Source organism: Zophobas morio, unplaced genomic scaffold (genome assembly GCF_036711695.1).
Source record: "Zophobas morio isolate AGI-343-1 ecotype UQ-CSIRO unplaced genomic scaffold, CSIRO_AGI_Zmor_V1 ptg000020l, whole genome shotgun sequence".
NCBI classification, from domain to species: domain Eukaryota; kingdom Metazoa; phylum Arthropoda; class Insecta; order Coleoptera; family Tenebrionidae; genus Zophobas; species Zophobas morio.
Window position 1 is genome coordinate 85683 of NW_026972125.1, and position 24858 is coordinate 110540.

The 24858-nt window shown below is 28.9% G+C and overlaps 1 protein-coding gene across 4 annotated transcripts in view; it reads right to left on the bottom strand.

Annotated features, from left to right (window-relative positions):
• Positions 1 to 24858, bottom strand: part of Magu (magu) — an 87175-nt gene that overhangs the window by 29051 nt on the left and 33266 nt on the right. For all 4 annotated transcript variants that reach the window (XM_064059001.1, XM_064059000.1, XM_064058999.1 and 1 more), the window contains exon 2: positions 1981 to 2277. In XM_064059001.1, coding sequence (XP_063915071.1) covers positions 1981 to 2277 — 297 coding nt within the window. The remainder of the gene's footprint in view (positions 1 to 1980; positions 2278 to 24858) is intronic.

Here is a 24858-nt window from a genome sequence, read left to right on the forward strand (position 1 = left end):
GAAAAAATTGAGGAATCCAAAAATTGAAAAATTTCACTTTGAAAAAAGGAAAAATTATAAAATCAGAACACTGAAAAACCGAAAAATTGAACAATTGAAGAAAAGAAAAATTGAAAAATCGAAATAATGAAAAATTTTAAATTGAAAAGTAGTGAAATTTCAAAATCGCAACATCTAAAAATTGAAACATCCAAAGTTGAAAAATTGAAAAAAAATGACAAAAAATTTAAAATGAAAATTCGAAGAGTTGCATGTCATAAAATTGAAGAAACAAAAAAAATGAAAAATTGAAAAAATTGAAATTGAAAAAACGAGGCATTATAAAATAGGAACATTGAAAAATTGAAAAATTGTAAAAATAAAGAAAATAAAAAACCGAACGAAAAATTGCAAATGGAAAATTTGAAGAAATGAAAAACTGAAAAATCTAAAAAAAAAGTTAAAAATCGAAAAATCGAAAAGTGGAATAAATGAAATAGTTTTAAAATTCAGTAATTAAAAAATGGAAAAATTCTAGAATCGTAAAATTAAAAAAGTCAAAAATTTTAAAAATTATTACATATTTTAAATGAAAACTAGAAAAACTGCAGATCAAAAATTGAAGTCATGAAATCTAAAATTGAAAAACCGAATAATTAAAAAATCAAAACACTGGAAAAAAGAAAAATTGAAAAATTAAAAACTCGTGAAACTGCAAATCGAAAAATTGTTAAATCTAACCGAAACATCCAAAAGTTGGAAAATCAAAAAACCAAAAAATTTAATAATGGAAATTCGAAGAGTTGGATATCGTAAAATTGAAAAAACAAAAAAATGAAAAGATGAAAAATTGCAGATCGAAAATTAAAAAAAACAGAAAATTGAAGAGTCAAAAAATTTCCAAAGTCCAATAAAAGAAAAATGGAAAAATACTAAAATCGTAGAATTGGAAAAGTGAAAAATTTGAAAAATCACTATTACTTATTTAAAATGAAAACTAGAAATATTGCAACTTAAAAATTGGAAAAATTGTAAATCCGAAAATTGCAAATCGAAAAATTGAAAAAACGAAAAATTGAAAAATTTCACATTGAAAAAAAGGAGACCTATAAAATCAGCATTGAAAAACTGAAAAATTAAAAAATAAAAAAAAACAAAAGAAAAATTGAAGACATGAAAACTGAAAAATTAAAAATTGAAAACCCGTGAAACTGCAAATCAAAAATTACAAAATCTAAAAATGAAAGCTCCAAGAGTTTCATATCGTTAAATTGAAGAAACAAAAAAATGAAAAGCTGAAAAATTGCAAATCGAAGAATTGAAGAAACGGAAAATTAAAAAAAATTAACTTTGGAATTTCTAAAAATAAAGAAAATAAAAAACCGAAACGAAAAATTGCAAATCGAAAATTTGAAGAAATGAAAAATTGAAGAATCCAAAAACTCGCGACACAAGACTCGCAAATTAAAAATCAAAAAATTGAAAAATTAACAATTGAAAACTTGAGAAATTTAAAATCAAAAAATCGAACAATCGGCAAATAGAAGAAACAAAAAAAATTGAACAAATTTTATAATTTTTTAAAGAAGCGGAATTCCTTGCAGTGACGAAAGTTCTGTCGAAATAACCTCCGACCAATTTTTTTAGGTTAAATGTAGCTGTCACATTGACGTGCACACGAATTATACGATTAGTATGTTTTCTGACAGCTGAGCAGCCCTACCAACCGAAGTTTCCAAAGCCCAGCGACCTCGACCCCCTCTTTCATCCGCGCTCCTATTTACTCCTATTTATTTTTTGTTAATAACAAATAAACTATTAATAACCGCCACGCGGTCTGACTTCACCGCACAAACCCGACATTGTTCGACACAAACTCCGCCAATAATTCACACCTCCGCCATTGTTTGTTTTCCTTTGTTCGGCGACAAAGAAATTAATAAAAGAGCCGTGAACAGGTCTCGATAAATAATCCTGACTTGATCCATCGGTATGTCTCACCTGTGGGGTGACGCACCAGCAAAATCCGGTGTCAGGGTGGCATTGAGCGGCAGCGTAGCTTCCGTCGGGCCGGCAGTTCGCCTGGAATTTGTAGTCGGGGTTGGAGTGCCTGTAGACCTCCCAGTCGCGGCAGGCCTTCTGCTGCCGGCAGGGGCCGCGTTTCGTCAGGGTTAAGTTCTTGTTGACACATCGGACCTTCTCGAGGTGACACCGATTCGGATACGTCAGGCCGTCGGAGCCGCACACGTTTTTCTCGTCCATGTCCTTGCTGCACGCCTTGGGGTTGCAGGGGGGTTCCTGGAAAGGGAAAAATTTCGTGACCAAGGTGTATTTTTAAGTTTATATGTTGGTATATACAAAAAGCGATATTTATGTGAATTTTTAGTAGCTTTATTTATTTTTTGGAGTACTTTAATTTCGGGGGCTCATTAAATCTTGCTTTTGGAAAAATTTTAAATAACCTCCGGTGGTTCTTCTGTCTTGTTTTTGTGTAATACTTTGAAATAACCTCGACACCCCCTTCAGTCTAGTGTTTGGAAAAATTTGAAACAATCTCGGGGGCCTGTGATGTAATTTTTCTGAAAGAATTTGACAAAAATTCGGGGTCCGCTTATGCCATTTTTTGGAAACATTTTAAACAATTTCGAAGGTTCCTTGTCTTTTGTTTTTGAAAGAATTTGAAATAATCTTGAGGTCCTGTGGTGTCATGTTTCGGGAAAATTTTTGTTTTATTTTTGGAAAATTTTGAAACAATCTCGGAGATCCCTTCTGCCTTGTTTTTGGGAAAATTTGAAACAATCTTGAGAGCCTGTGGTGTCATGTTTTGGGAAAATTTTGAAATAATCTTGGGGGCCTGTAGTGTCAGGTTTTTGAAAGAATTTGAAACAATTTCGGGAACTTCTGGTGTCTTGTTTTTGAAAAAATTTGGAACAATTTCAAAGGACTTTTCTATATTGTTTTTGGAAATCTTTGAAACAATATCGAATACCCCCTGTGCCTTTTTTTGGAAAAATTTTAAGCAATTTCGAGGTCTTGTTTTCGGAAAAATTTCATACAAACTTGGGGGGCCCTTCTGCCTTGTTTTTGAAAAAATTTGAAACAATCTGGAGGGCCTCTTCTGTATTCTTTTTGAGAAACTTCGAAACAATTTCGGGAACCCCTTGTGTCTTGGTTTTGGAAAAATTTGGAACATTCTCGGGGAGCTGTGGAGTCATTTTTCTGAAAGAATCTGAAAAAATTTCGGGGTTCGCTTGTCTTTTGTTTTTGAAAGAATTTGAAACAATTTCTTGAGCCCTTTGTCTTGTTTTTAGAAAAATTTGAAACAATTTCGGAGACCCGTTCTGTTTTGTTTTTGGAAAAATTTGAAACAATTTTCGAAGCCTGTGGTGTCAAGTTTTTGGGAAAATTTTGAAATACTCTTGGGGGCGTGTAGTGTAATGTTTTTGAAAGAATTTGAAACAATTTCGGGGCGCCTTCTGTCTTCTTTTCGGAAAACTTTGAAACAAACTTGGAGGCCCTTCTGCCTTGTTTTTGAAGCAATTTGAAACAAATTCGGGGACCTCTCGTGTCTTGTTTTTGAAAAAATTTGGAACAATTTCCGAGGCCTTTTTTATAGTGTTTTTGGAAAACTTTGAAACAATATCGGATACCCCTTGTGCCTTCTTTTAGGAAAAATTTTAAGCAATTTCGAGGGCTTGTTTTCGGAAAAATTGCAACAAACCTAGGGGGCCCTTCTGCCTTGTTTTTGAAAAATTGAGAAAATTTCGGGAACCCATTGTATCTTGTTTTGGAAGCTCCTGTTGTCTTGTTTTAAAAAAAAATTTAAATAATCTCGGAGGTCTTTCCTGTTATATTTTTGAGACTTTTTAAAATAATTTCGGGGATCCCTCGGGTTTTGTTTTAGAGAAAATTTTAAAATAATCTTGGGGGTCTGTGGTGTCATGTTTTTGAAAGAATTTCGGGGCACCTTCTGTCTTGTTTTGGGAAAATTTTAAATAACCTTGTAAGTAGCCCTTTGGAACCTTGTTTTTGAAAGAATTTGAAATGATTTTGCAGCGTCTGGTATTTTGTTTAGAAAAATTTAAAACATTCTTGAGGGGTCCCTTGTGTCTTGCTTCTGAAAAAATTTTAAATAATCTTGGGGGCCTGTGGTGTCATGTTTTGGGAAAATTTTGAATTAATCTTGGGGGTCTGTAGTGTCATGTTTTTGAAAAAATTTGAAACAATGTCAAGGTCCTTTCTGTTTTGTTTTTGGAAAACTTTGAAACAATCTCTGGGATTCCTTGTCCTTTTTTTGAAAAAAATTGTAACAATTTTTCTTTTTTGACAAATTTTAAACAATCTCTGGAGCCCTTGTGTCTTCTTAAAAAAAAAATTAAAACAATCTTGGAGGCCTTTGGTACCTTGTTTTGAAAGAATCTGAAGCAATGTTGAAGACCTTGGAAGAAATTTGGAACTATCGCTGGCGTACCCATTGTCTTTTTTTTTTGGAAAATTTTGAAGTAATTTCGCAGTCTCCGTTGTCTTCTTTCGATAAACAATTTTGCAGGCCCTTGGTACCTTATTTTGAAAGAATTTGAAACAATGTGTGTTTGGTTTAGGAAAAAATTTGAAACTTGCTAGTCCCTTATGTCTTGTTTTCGAAAAATTTTGAAACAATCTCGCGGTTCCTTCTGTCTTCTTTTTGAAAACATTTTAAAAGTCCTTGGTACCTTACTTTTGAAAGAATTAGAAGCAATCTTGACGGCGTTTGGGGTGGTGTTTTGGTAAAAAATTGAAACAATCTCGAGGGTCCCTTGTGCCCTGTTTTTGGAAAAGTTTGAAACAATCTTGGGGTCCTCTTCTGTGTTGTTTTTCAAAAATTTTTTAAGCAATCTCGGGAACCCCTTATGTCTTCCATTTGGAAAAAAATTACACAATCTTGGAGGTCTTTGGTACTTTCTTTTTGAAAGAATTTGAAGTAATGTTAGGGGCTCTTGGTGTTTTGTTTTGCAAAAAAAAAACATCTCGACGATCTCTTGTGCCTTCTTTTCGGAAAATTTGGAAACAATCTCGGAGTGTCTTTTGTCTTCTTTTTGAAACAATTTTAAATCATTTTGGAAGCACTTGGTACCTTGTTTTTGAAAGAATTTGAAGGAATGTTGGGGGCGTTTGATCTGCTGTTTTGGTATAACATTGAAACAATCTCGAGGGTCCTTTGTATTTTGTTTTCGAAAAATTTGTAATAATCTTCATGTCATCTTTTTGAAAGAATTTGAAACAATTTCGGGGCCCTTTTTTTAGAAAAGTTTGAAACAACCTCTGGAATTCCTTGTCTTTTTTTGGAAAAATTTGAAAAAATCTCAAGGCCTTTTCTATATTGTTTTTGGAAATCTTTGAAACAATTTCGTACCAGTCTTGTCTTATTTTTAGAAACCTTTGAAATTATCTCGTGCGACCCTTCTGTCTTGTTTTTAGAAAAATTTGAAACAATCTCGGAAGACCTTTCCGTCTTATTTTTGGAAAAATTTGAAACAATCTCGAGGGACCCTACTGTCTTCTTTTTGGAAAAAAATGTCTGTTGTTTTTCCAAAAATTTTAAACAATCTCTGGAACCCCTTTTGCCTTCTCTTAGATAAATTTAAAACAATTTCGGAGCCGCCTTTTTTCTTGCTTTTGGAAAATTTTGAAACAATCTTGAAAACTGGTTGTTTTCTTTTTAGAAAATTTAAAACAATCTCGAAGGCCTTTGGTACCTTGTTTTTAAAAGAATCTGAAGTAATATTGGACGGCTTTGGTGTGCTGTTTTGGAAGAAAACTGAAGCAAACTCGAGGGTCCTTTGTGTTTTGTTTTCGAAAAATTTTGAGAAAATCTAGTAGACCCGTTCTGTCGTGTTTTTGGAAAAAGTTTGAAACAATTTTAGGGACCCCTTGTGTCTGTTTTGGGAAAATTTTGAAATAATCTTGGGGGCCCTTTTTGTCTTGTTTTTAAAAAACTTTGAAACAACCTCTGGGATTCCTTGTCTTTTCTTGGAAAAATTTGAAAAAAAATCTAAAGGCCTTTACTATATTGTTTTTGTAAACCTTTGAAACAATCTCTTGCGAGTCTTCTCTTTTGTTTTTAGAAAAATTTGAAACAATCTAGTGCGACCCTTCTGTCTTTTTTTTAGAAAAATTTGAAACAATCTCGGGGGCCCTTTGTGTCTGTTTTTGGAAACCTTTCAATCTCGCGCGGCCCTTCTGTCTTGTTTTTGGAAAAAATTCAAACAATCTCGAGGGACCCTACTGTCTTCTTTTTGGAAAAATTGTTCTGTGTTGTTTTTCGAAAAATTTTAAACTATCTCGGGAACTCTTTTTGAATCTGAAACAATGTTGGGGGCCCTTGGTGTGATGTTTTGGAAAAAAGTTGAAACAATCTCGTAGGTCCTTGGTGTTTTTTTTTTCAAAAAATTTTGAGACAATCTAGGAGGCCCATTCTGTCCTGTTTTTGGAAAAATTTGAAACAGTCTTGAAGATTCCTTGTATCTTGTTCACGAAAAATTTTAAAACAATCTCGTGCAAGACTTGCTTTTAGAAAAATTTAAAACAATCTCGGGGGCCTTTTGTGTCATCTTTCTGGAAAATTTTTAAATAATTTGGGGGGTACCTTCTGTCTCATTTTCGGAAAAATTTGAAATAATCTCGGAAGACCTTTGTGTCTTGTTTTTGGGAAAATTTGAAACCATCTCGAGGGAGCCCACTGTCGTCTTTTTGGAAAAATTTTTCTGTTGTTTTTCGAAAAATTTTAAACTATCTCGGGAACCCCTTGTGACTTCCTTTTGAAAAAATTCTAAACAATCTTGGCGGTACTTTTTACCTTGTTTTTGGAAGAATCTGAAGCAATATTGGGGGCCCTTGGTGTTCTGTTTTGGAAAAAATTTGAAACGATTTCGGAGATTCTTTGTGTCTTGTTTCCGAACAATTTTGACACAATCTCGGGGTCCCTTCTATCTTCTTTTTGGAAAAATTTTAAAAATCTTGAAGGCCCTTGGTGTTATATTTTGAAAAAGTTTGAAAAAATGTAGAGGGTCTTTGGTGTTTTATTTTGGAAAAAATTTGAAACAATCTCGGGGGTCCCGTGTGTCTTGTTTTCGAAAAATTTTGAAACAATCTCGGGGTCCCTTCGATCTTCTTTTAATAAAAATTTAAATAATTTTGGAGATCCTTGGTACCTTATACATGAAAGAATCTGGAGCAATGTTAGGAGTCCTTGGGGTTTTGTTTTGGAAAAAAATTGAAACAATGTCGGGAGTCCCTTGTATCTTGTTTTCGAAAAATTTTGAAACAATCTCGAGGGTCCTTTGTGTTTTGTTTCCGGAAAAAAGTTTGAGACAATCTAGGAAGCTCCTTCTGTTGTGTTTTTGGAAAAATTTGAAACAACCTACCTGTGGCGAAATGTTTCTAGAAGAATTGGATTTTAATGGACTTTATTCTGTCTTGTTTCCCAAAAATTTTTAAATAATTTCGGGGTCCCTTCTCTCTTCTTTTTGAAAAAATTTTAAACAATCTTGGAGGCTTTTGATGTTTTATTTTGGATAAATTTGAAGAAATGTTAGGGGTCCTTGGTGTTTTATTTTGGAAAAAATTTGAAACAATCGCAGGGGTCCCCTGTGTCTTATTTTCGGAAAAATTTAAATCATCTTGGGGGCCTGTCGTGTCAAGTTTCTGGAAGAATTTGAAATAATCTCGGGATCTCTTCGATCTTTTATTTGGAAAAATTTTGAAGAATCTTAGAAGCTTTGGTGTTTTGTTTTGGACAAATTTGAAGAAATGTTGGAGGCTTTCGGTGTTCTCATTTGGAAAAAAGTTGAAAAGACTTCTGGGGTCCCTAGTGTTTTGTTTTCGGAAAATTTTGAGATAATTTCCAGAGCTCCTTGTGTCTTCCTTTGGGAAAAATTTTAAACAATCTTGGAGGCCTTTGGTACCTTATTTTTGAAAGAATTTGAAGCAATGTTAGGGCCATTGGTGTTTTGCTTTGGAAAAAAAAATTAAATAAACTCGGGGATCCCTTGTGTCTTGTTTTCAGAAAATTCTGATACAATCTCGGGGTCCCCTTCTGTCTTGTTTTTGGAAAAAATGAAAGCAATTTCTAAGCCCCCTTCTGTTTTACTTTTGGAAGAATTTGAAACAATCATGGGGAGCGCTTGTTTTCTTTCTGAAAAAAATTGTAACAATCTCGGGGGTCTCTTTTGAATTATTGTTGAAAAATTTTTAAACAATTTCGGGACGATTTGTGTCTTGTTTTGGAAAAATTTAACCATCTTGGGAATCTGTGGTGTCAAGTTTTTGGAAGAATTTGAAAGGATCTCAGAAGTCACTTGTGTCTTATTTTCGGATAATTTTGAAACAATCTCGGGGTCGCTTCGGTCCTCTTTTTGAAAAAATTTTGAATAATTTTGGGGAAGCTTGGCACTTTATTTGTGAAAAATTTGAAGTATATTAGGGGCCCTTGGTGTTTTGTTTTGGAAAAAAAAATTAAAAAGCTCTAGGGGTCCTCAGTGTCTTGTTTTCGGAAAATTTTAAACAATCTCGGGAGCTCCTTTGGGAAAAGTTTTAAACAATCTTGAAGGATTTTGGTACCTTATTTTTGAAAGAATTTGAAGCAATGTTGGGGCCCTTGGTGTTTCGTTTTAACAATTTCGGGTTCCACTTTGTCTTCTTTTTGGAAAAATTTAAATAATTTTGGAGACCCTTGGTGCTTTATTTGTGAAAGAATTTGAAGCAATGTTAGGGGCCCTTGGTCTTTTGATTTGTTGAAATCAATCGGGAGTCCTTTAGAGTCTTGTTTTCGGAAAATTTTAAGACAATTTCGAAAGCTCCTTGTGTTTTCTTTTGGAAAAAATTTTAAAAAATCTTGGAGGCCTTTAATACCTTATTTTTGAAAGAATTTGAAACAATGCTAGGACCTTTGGGGTTTTGTTTTGGAAAAAAATTGAAGTAATCTCGTGGGTCCCTTATGTCTTGTTTTTGGAAAAATTTAAGACAATTTCAGAGCCCCCTTCTATCTTACTTGTGAAAAAATTTGAAACAATTTGATTGTTTGTTTTCTTTTTGAAAATAATTAAAAACATATCGAGGGTCTCTTTTGAATTATTAAAAAAAAAAAATTTGGAACAATTTCGGGGACGATTTGTGTCTTGTTTTTGAAACAATTTAAACCATCTTGGGGGCCTGTGGTGTCAAGTTTTTGGAAGAACTTGAAACGACCTCGGGGCCCTGTTCAGTGTTGATTTTCGAAAAATTTTAAACAATCTGAAAGAATTTGAGGCAATGTTGGAGACCCTTGGTGTTATGATTTGGAAAAAATTTTAAACAATCTCAGGGCTTACTTGTGTCTTATTTTCGGATAATTTTGAAACAATCTCGGGGTCGCTTTGGTCCTCTTTTTGGTAAAATTTTAAATAATTTTGGGGAACCTTGGCACCTTATTTGTGAAAAATTTAAAGTAAGGTTGGAGGCCCTTGGTGTTTTGTTTTGGAAAAATTTGAAACAATCTCAGGCACTTTCCGTGTTGTTTTTGGAAAAATTTTAAAGAGTTTCGGAGCCCCCTTCTGTCTTATTTTTGGAAAAATTTGAACCAATCTTGGGGGTTCTAGGTGCCTTTTTTCCAAGAATTTGAAACAATCCGAGGGGTCTGCAATTTTTGTCCAAAAATTATATTTCAGTAGAAATCGAGATCCATAACAGACTTGACTCAACAAAAATGAAGAGTGGTGGTATCGGTGTTTAGAAAAAATACAATCGTTACCAGAAAATAGTGTCAGTAATAGCAAATATAGTAGACATTTGTAGAATAAAATAAACAAATAAATAATTTTGTAATAAATGATACAAACATTTTTAGAAATATTTTGAGATACGGTCCTGTACCTTCGTGGGTGCACAAGCCATTCCACCGTTTTAGGCGTGCTATAACCGGCCGAAAACGTTACATAGACACAATGCAATACAATTCACATAAATATTGTGGAATATACATGCACATATTTCAAGACTGTCTTATCTCGAAAAAGCTCGACCCATTTGCATAAACAAAAACATCACTACCAAAAAATAAAAACAACACCAACCCAAAGCGCACCCTTGCCGCACCCCCAACCCTAAACCCAAAAACCACCGTCATCACCATCACTAAAACGCAACCTTGACTGCAGCGAATAATCCGCGGAGCTATTTTAAAACAGAAGCTCCTCTGTTGATAAAATCTCGCATAATGTGATTTATTGAAATTCGCTCGGGTTTATCGTGGATTACAAATTTCGCTTCATTCTTACTTCGCAATGTTTAAATAAATGGGATCGATTTCGACCTGACCTCGATACGAATAAAAGTTTACTAGTCTTGATAAAATGCCTCTGGTGCATTTTTGCTATTTCGCGTTTTGTTTGTGTCCGTACGAGGCGCCGTTTGCATTGAATATAAAGATAAAATCTGAGATGTCAGGCGAATCGAAGGTCGCACAAATGTACATATGTTTTGCAATGATTTTATTATGTTTCTCGGGATACTTATTTGTTCTAGTACTGTTTCTGCTTTGTTTTGAATTTGTATCCTCTGTGGAAAGTTAATGACGTCAGCGCTGAAATTCATAAGAGGAATGAACTTGTCTATTTAGGAGTCATAGGAATAATATAGGATAATGGGGCTGGGTTAATAATAAAATTGGTGTTAATACACATCACACACGTTATCCATTACCCGACCCTGCAGCGAGCCCTAGCTCATTTAATTATACGAAACCCTTTGCCTTTATTCCCTTTATTAGCTGGCTTTGATTAAGCCTGCCGTGTAAGGTTATCCAGTGTTTTTTTTTCCGGTACAACAAACATCTTCACATTTTCGTCTCCTTCAACAACAATATTACTTAATTCATTAATGAGTGAATAATTTATGAGGTATTATCATTTAGATTTAAGTGTGTATTCGAACACGCATACCTGATGTACACCTGTTGGAACTGTCACATTTTTTGGTATAGCCATAAATCTAAAAACACGTGCACTTAATATAAACACGTTTTAAAATTGAAGTATTGGTCAGACGAAAAATATGCGTCGAGCGTCGAAAATTCGTTTTTGGCGCTTATTACCGAACTCGCGCCCAAAAAAGTGCACTTTTTATCAGCGTAATTAACTCGGCAGCTAATGACGGTTCTGCAACTAGTTGCCCTTGTAAATAATTGCGAACAACCAAACACAGCCGGCTCCGAAAAGGACCAATTACTTTCCTCGCCTAGGCGAGCTAAAGAGTAATGTCTCAATTTCCAGTTCACTTTATTCAAGGAGAGGACTGATAAAAGCAAAAAATCCCAACCATGCTCGGCACGTCATTAAAATCTCCAACACGCGATGAATATCAAATAATGTCATTTGCATCACGAAAGAATGTGAAACTTTACAGGAATTATTAGCACCGCTCACAATTAAATCTTGGTACCCAGGGTTCAACGCTCAGAACCCGGTCGACGGGGCAAGTGTCTATTGGCCGGTAATTAACAAGTCATAAAGCGTATGATGGGTGCATTAAAAGCCAAAGTTTCTGATGGGTTCACCTGGCAAGGTATAATCACGAACGTAAATAGTAATTATGGTGTCACTTTTTGATAAATTACTCGCGAGTTATCAGCAGACGGTCCATTATCCACAACAATGCGGCCATTTTTATCACCGTCATTATTATTATTATCATATTATAAGCGGCGAAGATTCGAACGCGCTGTAGCCCCATCTTGCTGAAACCAACCTCCGCCGCTGCCCAGCACCGAATTGCGAAATCCGTCTAAACAAACATCATTTATTTGGCCTCGAGTTTTGAATTAAAAAATACCGATACAAATTTACAGTTAATTAAACTGTTGTTAGTATACATTATGCTGTCTGATTTGATTAAGCGCGCAGTTCCTGCAGAGTTTCCAAACGCCCTGAGAACCGTCCAATTAATTCCTCTCTATTCCATTGTCTGGAGGTTTAGCACCATTATGATTGCGGATAATTAGTGAGCTGGGGGGATCAGTGCCGTTTAAACCCGTTTAACCGGGTCGTGATGTTTATTTGGAGTAAATATAGTTTAGTAGCGAGGCCGAGGCGAGAATTGTCTTTAAAAATCCCACGGACTCGGTGGGAGAAATCAAAGAGCCTCGAGAAGCATGGTGTCACGGTTTTCGTGGAAACAATGCCCTCGGATGATTTACGTGCGCCGTTAAAGCGAAAGAGCGCGAAATGGGGCTTTTGAAAGCGACAGGATGGAGCTTGCAGGTGTGCTATCTTCGGGGACCGTTTCGTTCCGCTGGAGGAAAAGCGGCGACGTTTTCGGGAAGTTATTAGGTCTTGTAGCGTGATTGTATAAATGTGGTGTCAAAGGTTGCAACACTGTTTTCTCTAATTTGCACAATACATAATAACTGCGATCAGATACAGTGCTCTCGGGAAATTTATTACACCCAGAAGGCAACTGTAACAATATTTTTAACGACGGTAAAACAGTCGTTTTCATAATAATGAAGTACTAGAATACGAAGATGTAAAGATTAGTTTGTTACGTAAACCACCGGCGAAGATTTCTGATCGTGTATTCTACGAACTTTATTTTTGTATCGATAATATAGGTATCGACACCTACTTTTTCATGGACACAAAAATAACGATCTGAGTATACAGCGCTTCCTGAGTACTAAACCGTATCTTTGCAGGAGTTGAAGTGTCAAGGATTTAACGACTTCGTAAAAGCGCAATAAAAGCAATGTATATGATGCATGTTCCAGACTTTTTATTATTGTGTTTGTCGTTTGCGAATTATTGTAACACAATTTTCCATTGTTGGTTAGTCGTAAAGGGCCACTTTGTTTTATGTGTACACGTGGGGGTGATTTAAAGCTAGAAATTGTTGTTCTTTATGGAAAAACCAAGTAGCTGAGTTGCATCTCTTCAGATTTAAGGTTTATAAATTTGTTTATTGTTAAATTTATAGATAAAATTGTTTGTTCATAAGTATATTTACTCCTAAAAAAATCTATCTATACTCGAACTCGAAAAAAATTATTAACAAAATGAACTGCATGTCTAATAGACAGTTAAATAATTAGTTATTAATAATTTGCTAGAATATCATCCTCAACATCGTTTCCACAATTTTTATTGGAATTTTAAGCTGTCAAATAAATTCACATTAAAAGATATCAGAATTACGAAGTTAATTTTTCAACTTTGAAGTTTAATATTTTCAAAAATATGGTTCAGGAATTTTTTTCGAGTTCTTCAGAGTCTTCTTAACAACGGATTATCGAGCTTTCCCGTCATTTTTTGATCACCCTATATATTTGTTTATTTATAAATCTGTTGACAAATATTTCTTTGTTGTTAAATTTGTGATAAATTTGTTTATTTATAAGTTTTTTATATATAAATTTGTTTATTTTTAAATAAACTTGATTATAGTTAAAATTGTTCATACATTTATTTGTTTTTAAATTTGTTGATAATTTTTTTTGAATTTGGTTATTGTTAAATTTGTCTCTAAATTTATTTATTCATAGCTATATCTATAATAAATTTGTTCATTTATATTGTTTTTCTGAAAATTTGTTTATTATTAAATTAATTTATAAATTTAATTTTTATAAATCTGTTGAAACATTTGTTTAAATTTTTTTTACAAGTTTATTAATGTTTATAGATTTTTTTCACTTATTCATTTTTTATTTATAAATTTGTTTATTTTGAAATTGGTTGAGAATTTGTTTATGAATGTGCTTTTTTATAAATTTGTTATTCATAATTTTGTTACTTATTCCCAAATTTGTATCTTTATATATAGATATAGATAGGTTCACTTATTAGTTTTTTATTTATAAATTTAATAATAATAATAATGTATTTATTGTTTACTTGTAAATAAAATTGTTTATAATTTGTTATTTTTAAATTAGTTTTTTTAATAAATTTGTTTATTCATAAATTGCCTTATGAATCTGTTTATTTTTAAATTTGTTGAAACATTTTTTTGTTTATAGGTAAATTTAGTACGTTGTTAAATTTGATTAGAATAAATTTGTCAGTTTTAAATTTGTTCATAAATTTGCTTATAAATGTTATTTATAAATTTCTTGATAGTTTTTTATTCATTTGTTCATTGTTAAACTTGCGATAAATTTTTTGTTTATACATTTTTCAATTATTAGTTTTTGTATTTTTAAATTTGTTGTTAATTTGTTATTTCTAATTAATTTATTGTTAAATTAGTATATTTAAAAATTAGTTGAAATTTTTTTACTTCCAAATTTTTATTAATCACATTTGCTTGCAACTTTGTTCATTTATAAATTTCTTGCAATTTTTTATACATTTATTTATTGTTAAATTTGCGATGAATTTGTTCGTTTACATACATATTTGTTCAATTTTAAATTAGTTGAAATTGTTTTTCGCTAGTTTGTTCAGAAATCGGCTAATAAATGTGTTTATTTATAAATTTCTTGATCATTTTTTATACAATTGTTTATTGTTAAATTTTGTCGATTAATTTGTTGATAGATTTGTTAATTTATAAATTTATTCGTAAATTTGTTTACTTGTGAATTAATTTCCTTATAAATTCTTTTTTTTTAATTTTGTTGATAAATTTGTTTGTTTATAAATTTAGTTTTTCCTTAAATTTGATTAGAAATTTGCTTATAAATGTTATTTATAAATTTCTTGATAGTTTTTTTATACATATTTATTGTTAAATTTTGCGATAAATTTGTTTATTTTAAAATTATATATATATATAGACATTTTTTTATTTATGAAATTTTCTTATTAATCACAAATTGGTTTGTAACTGTTCATTCATAAATTCCTTCATTAAACATTTAAACATTTATTTATTATCAAATTTGCGATAAATTTGTTTGTTTATAAATTTGTTCATTAAATGTGTCTCTAAATTTCTTCATAGTTTTTTTATACATTCGTTTATTGTTTAATTTGTTGATTAATTTGTTTACTCATATATTTGAAAATGAATTTGTTTACAGATTTATTTATAAATTTGTCCATCTGTAGGTATGTTTCATTTATAAACTTGTGTATTAATTTGTTCACTTGTAAATTAATTTGCTTATACATCTGCTAATATTTAAATTTTTTCATGAATTTGTTTATAATTTTGTTTATTGTTAAAATTATTCATAAATTTGTTCAATGCTAAATTTGTTTACAAATTTGTTTATGTATAAATTTGTTGAAAAACTATTTTTTCTTGTGAACTTGTTCATTCATAAATTTGCTTATAAATTTGTTATTTAAAATTTCTTGATAAATTAATTGTTTAAAAATTTTTTATTGTTAACTTTGTTCATAAATTTGGTTATAAATTTGATTTATTGTTAAATTTGTCAATAAAACTTTCTATTCATAAATTTGTTTACTTATTTGAAAATTTGAATATAAATTCGTTTTTTTATTTGTTCATAAATTAGTTATTTTTAAATTTCTTTATAAATTTTGTTTTTATTTGTTTATAAATTTGCTTATAAATGTTGTTTATAAATTTCTTGCTAAACTTGTCGTTTAGAAACTTGTTTATTGTTAAACTTTGATAAATTTAATTGTTTATAAATTTGTTGATAATTTCTTTATAAATTTGGTTTATTGTTAAATTTGTCAATAAATTTGTTCATAACTGTGTTTACACATGTGTTGAAAAAACTTTCTATTCATAAATTTGTTTACTTGTAAATAAATTAGCTTATAAATTAGTTTTTTTTATTTGTTAATAAATTTGTTTATAAATTTGTTTTTTCTCCATTTATTTATTGTTAAATTTGCGATAAATTTTGGTACTCGTAAATAATATTGTTTATAAATTAGTTTCTTTTTAAATTTCTTGTTGACTTTTTATTTATAATTTGTTTATTGATAAAATAGTTTCTCTTAAAATTCGTTAATTTTGTTTATTTACGAATTTTTATTAATCACAAATTTGCTTATTTATAAATTTCTTACTAATTTTGTATACATTTATTTATTGTTAAATTTGCGATATATTTATTTGTTTTGCAATTTGTTCATTTTTAAATTAGTTGAATTTTTTTTGCGAATTTGTTATTCAGAAATTAGCTTATAAATGTGTCTTTTTATAAATTTCTTGATAATTTTTTATTGTTTTTTGTAAAATTTGTCGATAAATTTGTTCACAGCTGTGTTTATACATCTGTTGATAAAACTTTCTATTCATAAATTTGTTTGTTTATAAATGTAGTTTGTTGTTAGATTTTATTAGAAATTTGTTATTTTTAAATTTGTTTATACATTTGATTTTTTAATTTGTTTATAAATTTGCATATAAATGTTATTTATAAATTTCTTGATGATTTTTTATTCATTTGTTTATTGTTTAATCTGCGATAAAGTTTGGTACTCATAAATAAATTTTTTTATAAATTTGTTTCTTTTTCAATTTAGTGTTCACTTTTTATTTATAATTTGTTTATTGCTAAAAAAATTTATTATAAAATTCGTTGAATTTTTTTTATTTACGAACTTTTATTAATCACAAATTTGCTTTACAAATTTCTTGATAATTTTTTATACATTTGTTTATTGTTAAATTTGTTGATTAATTTGTTCATTCATAAATTCGAAAATGAATTTGTTTGCAGATTTATTTATAAATTTGTCCATTTCTAAGTAATTTTTATTTATAAACTTGTTCATTGATTTGTTGATAAGTTTGTAATTTCTAAATTTATTCACATATTAGTTAACTTTAAAATTGTTTATTGTTAAATTTGTGATAAATTTAATTGTATATAGATCTGTTGATAAATTTATTTATAAATTTAGTTTGTTAAATTTGTGGATAAATTTGTTCATAACTGTGTTTATAAATTTGTTTATGAATTTAGTTTGTTGTAAATTTGTTATTTTTAAATTTGTTTCTAAATTTGTTTTTTTAATTTGTTTATAAATGTTATTTATAAATTTCTTGATGATTATTTATTCATTTGTTTATTGTTAAATTTGCGATAAATTTTGATACTATGTAAATAAAATTGTTTATAAATTTGTTTCTTTTTAAATTTGTTGTTCACTTTATTATTTTTAATTTGCTTATTCGTTGAAACTTTATTTACGAATTTTTATTAATCACAAATTTGCTGATTACCGTGTTCATTTATAAATTTCTTGATATTTTTTTTACATTTATTTATTGTAAAATTTGCGATATATTTGTTTCTATATGAATTTATTCATTTTTAAATTAGCTGAATTTTTTTGCGAATTTGTTATCCAAAAATTAGATTATAAATGTGTCTTTTTATAAATTTCTTGATAATTTGTTACACACTTGTTTATTGTTAAATTTGTTGATTAATTTGTTCATTCATAAATATGAAAATGAATTTGTTTACAGATTTATTTATAAATTTGTCCATTTGTAACTAATTTTTATTCATAAATACATTTGTTAAATTGTAGATTAATTTGTTTATAAATATGTTTATAAGTATTTAAATTTTTTCATGTATTTGTTTATAAATTTGTTTATTGTTAAAATAGTTCATAAACTTTTTCATTGTTAATTTGTTTATGTAGAAATTTGTTGAAAAAGTGTTTTTTTGTGAACTTGTTTATTGTTAAATTTGTGATAAATTTATAAATTTGGTTTATTGTTATATTTGTCGATAAAACTTTCTACTCATAAATTTGTTTACTTATAAATAAATTTGATTATAAATTATTTTTTTTAATTTATTGATAAATTTGTTTGTTTATAAACTTAAGTTTGTTTTTACATTTGGTTAGAAATTTATTGTTTTTAAATTTCTTTATAAATATATTTTTTTATTTGTTTATAAATTTCTTGATGAATTTATCGTTTAGAAACTTGTTTATTGTTAAATTTGTAATGAATTTAATTGTTTATAAATTTGGTTTATTGTTAAATTTGCCGATAAATTTGTTCATAATTGTGTTTAAACATTGGTTCATAAAACTTTCTATTCATACATCTGTTTACCTGTAAATAATATTGCATTGTTTTTTTAATTTGTTGATATATTTGTTTGAATATAAATTTAGTTTGTTTTTAAATTTGATTAGAAATTTGTTATTTTTAAATTTATTTATAAAATTGTTTTCTTAATTTGTTTATTATTAAATTTGAGGCAAATTTTGGTTCTTGTAAATAAAATTATTTGGAAATTTGTTCCTTTTTAAATTTGTTGTCCATTTTTTATTTATAATTTGTTTATTGTTAAATTAGTTTATAAAAAAATTAGTTGAAATTTTTGTATTTATAAATTACCTTGATAATTTTTTTACTGTTAAATTTGTCGATTAATTTGTATTAATCACATTTATTTATAAATTTGTCCATTTGTAAGAATTTTTCATTTTTAAAAACTTGTTGCTTAATTTGTTGATAAGTTTGGTAATTTGTAAATGTATTCATACATTTGTTTACTTGTAAATTAATTTACTTATAAATTTGTTTATCCATAAATTTGTTGAAAAAGTGTTTTTATAAACTTGTTCATTCGTAAACTTGATTATAAATTTGTTTATTCATAAGTTTGTTAATGAATTTGTTTATTTCCAAATTTACAAAATGCTTATAAATGTGTTTATAAATTTGATATTCATAATTTTGTTATTTATTCACAAATTTGTATGTTTATACACTGTTCATTTATTAGTTTTTTATTTATAAATTTAATAATAACAATGTATCTATTGTTTACTTGTAGATAAAATTCTTTATAATTTTTTTATTTTTAAATCAGTTTTTTAATAAATTTGTTTATTCATAAATTGCCTTATAAATCTGTTTATTTATAAATTTTTTGATAAAGTTTTTATGAATCTCCTAATTTTAAATTTATTAATAAATTTGGTTATTGTTAAATTTGTCGATACATTTTTATTCATAATTTGTTAATTTGTTTATTTAGAAATTTGTTTCGTTGTACGTTTTGTATTGATAAATTTATACCCTTTAAATAAATTTGTTTATAAATTGTTTAAATTTGTTAATAAAATAAATTTGTTTAAGTTTCGTCCAAAACGTTATCATTTTTTGTTTGTGAGGTTTCAGATCGTTCGATTTGGCATTTTTGTAATTTTTTCCAAAAACTTGGGTTTCTAGCGAACAAAGTCAATCGGTCCAGTAGTTTCGGAGATTATATATCTAATAAAAACTGGCACAGACGCCAGACAGACGAAAACCGTAGACCATTTCTCTCATACTTAGCTAAATTTAGACCAATTTTTTCAAATTCACAGCAGGTTTATTAATTAAAGAGAAATAATTGCCGCACTTATTATTAACTACCGTTCCAAAGCACATTTAAGATTCCAGGACGATCTATTTTAAAATTACATACACTAACAATCGCCTTTATAGACAACCTAAATCTTAAATCCCCGAAACGTTATACCCCACAATTTTCCTAATTAGAAAGCAAACTTTCAAGTTCAAGAAGCATGCAACCTTTTTTTGTAAGAAAGCACGTAATCCGCCCTTTATTTAATAAATCTAATCTTTATCTTAACGCAGAGTAGTCACGAAACTTTCTCAGTTTGAGCCACATAAAATCACGAGTTTATTTCTTTTAAATTTTAAATCTGCATGCAAATCGCGAATATGCATACCATAAATTAGTGTTTAAAAAAAATCAGTGATCTGTTTGAAAATTTTAATTAAATTCGAAGAAATGGAATATTTAAAGACACGCGACTCATCAAACATGAGGGAGGTAAGACAAAACTCTGTCCAGGCATTTCCGTCCGTCTCGGTTTATTGGGTTGCATTCTTGATGCATTGCATGATTTAGTTATTTCCTTAGACGTTTCTGTGCTTTCAAAGAATTTTTTTCTGATGATGGTTACCTACTCCTAGTTTGGTGGAAATAAGTCGTGGGTTCGTACGCACGCCACTGCGAGTGCAGCAGCCGCGGATTAAAAGGTGTGAAAAATTGTAAAAGAAAGACTACAGTTTTATAATCCGAAATACAAACAGTGCAACAAGAATCCGCCAGAAAGCGTAATAAAAGTTTTACGACCTCTGCGAGCTGCGTTCTGGTCCCGAACGAAAGGGCCGCCGTAATAAACTTAGCACAGGACTCGGGCTTTGCTTTTTACGATTTTCGAGCCAATTTGTCAGCCCTCAATACCGTCTTCTAATTAGATTAGTCTATTTACCTATTCACTTCTCGTTATCTGAATTTAAATTAGACACTTAAATTGCATTATACGCCGTTTCTTAATTTGCATTTCGTGTTGTCGAGCGCTTGTGTCTTACTAGTTTTTAATTTGAATATTGAGAGGATGCAAATGGCGCTAATTCACTGGATAAAGTAATAATTAGAGGCAATTTATCGAAACTCCAATTAGCGGACGTTTTATTGTGTTTCCATTCGGATGTAATGAGGTTTTATTGTAGTTTTAATAAGTCATTTCGCAATCTGAAAGTTTAATCTTTCTTGACCCGTGCCATTATTGTAAAAAATTCGCGACTTTTTGTTCGGTTTTAAATATTTGCGAGGAAAGTTGCTGCGTTAAACCTCTCCATTAAAATTATTTAGTGTTGCTAAAGCGCTGTAAATTCTAATAGTGATTACTGGTCGAGAAAATTCAACAGCAGGTTTCAGGGGAACTGATGAAGCGTGCAGTGTCAACAGCGGGCTTATCACAGGTTATTATATTCTTCGGCAGACATGTTTCATGGAAGATACAAACGAGCTTCCATTCACGTTTTACAAACAATGTGTCTTGTAATAGCACTGGGTGGGACAAAAGAGCCATTAAAAGGATAAAGCGGGTGCTTTTTAATTGGACGTTGCTATAGTCAGAACGGTATTTTTGTAACTACTTGGATTTTAGTGACCTATTAAATTGTGATGAGCAGAGCTTTCTATTTTCTATTTCTCTGTCGCCATTTCCAAACTCTTCGAGACAAAGTTCTCGATTTTTTGATTTTTCAATTTTTCGAATGTCGATTTTTTGAATTGTCAGTGTTTGGAATTCTCAATGCTCTATTTATTGATTTTCAATTTTTAGATTTCTTCAATTTTCCGTTGCTCAAATTTCGATTTTTAGAATTTTTAATGTTAAAATTTTCGATTTCTAGATTTACAAATTTTCATTTTTTGAATTTTCTAATTTTCAATTTTTCTTTTTTTGATTACTCGATTTTTCCATTTTTCGATTGTCGATTTTTTGAATTTTCAATTTTTCGAATTCTGATTTTTCAATTTTTCGATTTCTTGATTTTCAGTTTTTAGATTTCGATTTTGAATTCTTGATTTCTCGATTTCTTGTTAAATTTATTGTTTAGAGAATTTGTGATAATTTGTTTATTCATAAATTTGTTAATGAATTTGTTTATTTATAAATTTGTTCGCTTATTAGTTTTATTTATAAATTTGTTGGTTTTGAAATTGGTTGAGCATTTTTTTATTGACGAATTTGTTTTTTCATAATCTTGTTAATGAAATTATTTATTTATTTACAGATTTGTTTTTTTAAAAGTTTTGTATTGTTTAAATTTTGTAAAAATGTGTTTGTTTATACATTGGTTTGTCAGATTTGTTTATTTATAAAGTTGCTTATAAATTTATTTGTTTACAAGATTTATTTCGCAAAATTTAGAAATGACGCTGTCATTTTTTTTAATTTCAATTTTTCCTACTCTCGTTTCGGCATTTTTTTCCAATTCTCATTTCTGAATTTTCCGGTTTTCTGATTTTCAATTTTCAGATTTCTCAAATTTCGATGGTGAATTTTTAATGTTTGAATTATCGATTTCTTGATTTACAGATTTTGATTTTTCGAATTTTCGATTTTTCGGTTTCCCGATTTTTCGACTTTTCGATGTTCCGATTTTTTAATTTTCTGTTTTAATAATAATTTTACATTATTATTTTATAATAGGATGAGTAATAAATAACAATACGAAAGATTTCCCCTTTATGATGTTTGGACTTTTTAATATTTCGATTTTTCGGTTGCTCGAATTCTCAATTTTTCAATTTTTCGATTTTCCACTTTTTCGCCATTTTAGTTTTGGAATTTTTCGATTTCTAGACTCTTCTGTTTTTCGATTCTTCAGTGTTCCCTTCCATATTTCAATTTTTAGATTTCTTAAATTGTGGATTTTCGATTTTGATTTCCCGGTTTTCGACTTTTCGATTTTTAAATTTCAGGCTTTTGAATTTTTTTATTCTTCTATTTTTCGAATTTTCATAAACATTTTTTCAATTTTTCGATGTTTCAGTGTTTCAATTTTTCGAATGTTCCATGTTTCGAATTTTTGATTTTTCGAATTTTCAATTTTTCGTTTTTTTTGAATGTTCGATTTTTCGAATTCTCCATTCTCAATTTTTCGATTTTTTGATTTCCAATTTCCTCTATTTTTCAATTTTCGATTCCTCGGTTTCTCAAATTTTGATTTTTGGAATTTTTCATGGTTTGAATTTCCGAGTTTTGTAATTTCAATTCTTAATTTTTCGATTTCTTGATTTTTAATTTCTTAATTTCTTAATTTTCGATTTCTAGGTTTATCAAATTTCGGTTTTTCGAATATTTGAAGTTTTGCTTTTTCGTGTTTTTCGATCTTCGATTATTAGATTTTTCGAATTCTCAATTCTCAATTTTTCGATTTCTTGATTTCCCGAATTTCGATTTTTTAATTTTTTTTTTGATTTTTCGAATTTTCGAGTTTTTACAATTTTTATACTTCTCAATTTTCGATTTCTCGGTTTCCCGATTTTCGATTGTTCGATTTTAGGATTTCTCAATATTTTGGAATTCTCGATTTCTCGACTTTTCGATGTTTCTATTTTTCAATTTTCTGATTTATTAATAATAATAATAATAAAAGGTTTCATTTTACATTATTATTTTTAAATAAGATGAGTAATTAATAATAATACAGAAAATTTCCCCTTTCCGATATTTGGATTTCTTAATATTTCGATTTCTCGGTTCCCTGAATTCTCGATTTTTTGATTTTTCAATTTTTCGATTTTTCGATTTTAGGGTTCCTGGATTTTTTGATGTTTGGGTGTTTGTATTTTTCGAATTCCAAATACTTTTTTCGAATTACGATTTTTAATTTTTTTTTGTTTTGATTTTTAGATTTTCGATTTTTCGAATTTTCGACTTTTTACAATTTCTCTACTTCTCAATTTTCGATTTTCCGATTTCTTGATTTTCGATTTCTAGAATTTTTAATGTTTCGAATTTTCGAATTCTCGATTTACAAATTTTTCAATTTTTCTCTTTTCGATTTTTTGAATTCTCATTTACAATTTTTCAACTTTTAGGTGTTTCAGTGTTTCGATTTTTCGAATGTTTGATTTTTTGAATTCTCAATCTTCAATTTTTCGATTTTTTGATTTTCAATTTCTCTATTTCTCAATTTTCGATTTCTCGGTTTCTCGAATTTCGATTTTTCGAATTTTTCATGTTTTGAATTTTCGATTTTCGATTTTTTCAATTTTCGAGTTTTTGTATTCTCAATTCTTAATTTTTTGATTTCCTGATTTTCAATTTCTTGATTTCTCGGTTTCTCGTACTTAGATTTTTGGAATATTTAAAGTTTTGATTTTTCGAGTTTTTCGTATTTTCATATCTCGATTTTTCAGTTTTCCAGTGTTTGGATTTTTAGAATTCATATTTCTCAATTTTTCGATTTTTCGTTTCTCGATTTCTCAATTTTCGATTTCCTGGTTTTTCGAATCTTGATTTCACGGTTATTCGAATTTTTAATGTTTTAGAATTTTCGATTTTTCGACTTTCGATTTTTGATTTTTCAAATTTTGAATGTCTTGATTAATTAACTAAATAAAAAACTCGGACATCAAAAAATTAAAAGATAAAAAAATTGAGAAAACGAAATTCGAGAAAGCGAGAAATCGACAATCAAGAAATCTAAAAATCGAAAAATTGAAAAACCAAAAAATCAGAACTGAGAATTCGAAAATTCGATTTTTTGATTTTTTAATGTTTTGAATTTTCGATTTCTCGATTTACAAAATATGATTTTTCGTATTTCCGATTTTTCTGATTTTCAATTTAGTGTTTTTTCGAATGTTCGATTTTACGAATTCTGAATCCTCAATTTTTCGATTTTTTGATTTCCAATTTCTCTATTTCTCAATTTTCGATTTTCTCAGTTTCGAGTTTTTGAATTCTCAATTCTTAATTTTTTCATTTCTTGGTTATTAATTTCTTAATTTCATAATTTTCGATTTCTAGGTTTCCCGAATTTTGGTTTTTCTAATATTTAAAGTTTTTTTTTGTTTTTCGTGTTTTTCGATTTTCGATTATCGATTTTTATATTTTTTAAATATTCGATTTTTCGAATTCTCCATTCTCAATTTTTCGATTTCTTGATTTCTCGAATTTCGATTTTTTTAATTTTTAATGTTTTGATTTTTGGATTTCTTCGTATTCTCAGTTCTCGATTTTTTGATATTTAGGTGTTTGTATTTTTCCAATTTTCAGTTCTCAATTTTTCGATTTCTTGATTTTCAATTTTGGACTTCTCAAATTTCGATTTTTAGAATTTTTAATGTTTTTAATTTTCGATTTCTAGACTCTTTTTCGAATTCCCATTTAAAATTTTTCAATTTTTCGAATGTCCCATGTTTCATTTTTTCGATTTCCAATTTCCCTATTTCTCAATTTTTGATTTCTCGGTTTCTCCAATTTCGATTTTCGATTTTTCGAATATTTAAAGTTTTGATTTTTCGAGTTTTTCGTTTGTTCGATTGTCGATTTTTCGTATTTTCATTTCTCGATTTTTCAGTTTTCTGGTGTTTGGATTTTTAGAATTCATATTTCTCAATTTTTTGATTTTTCGTTTCTCGATTTC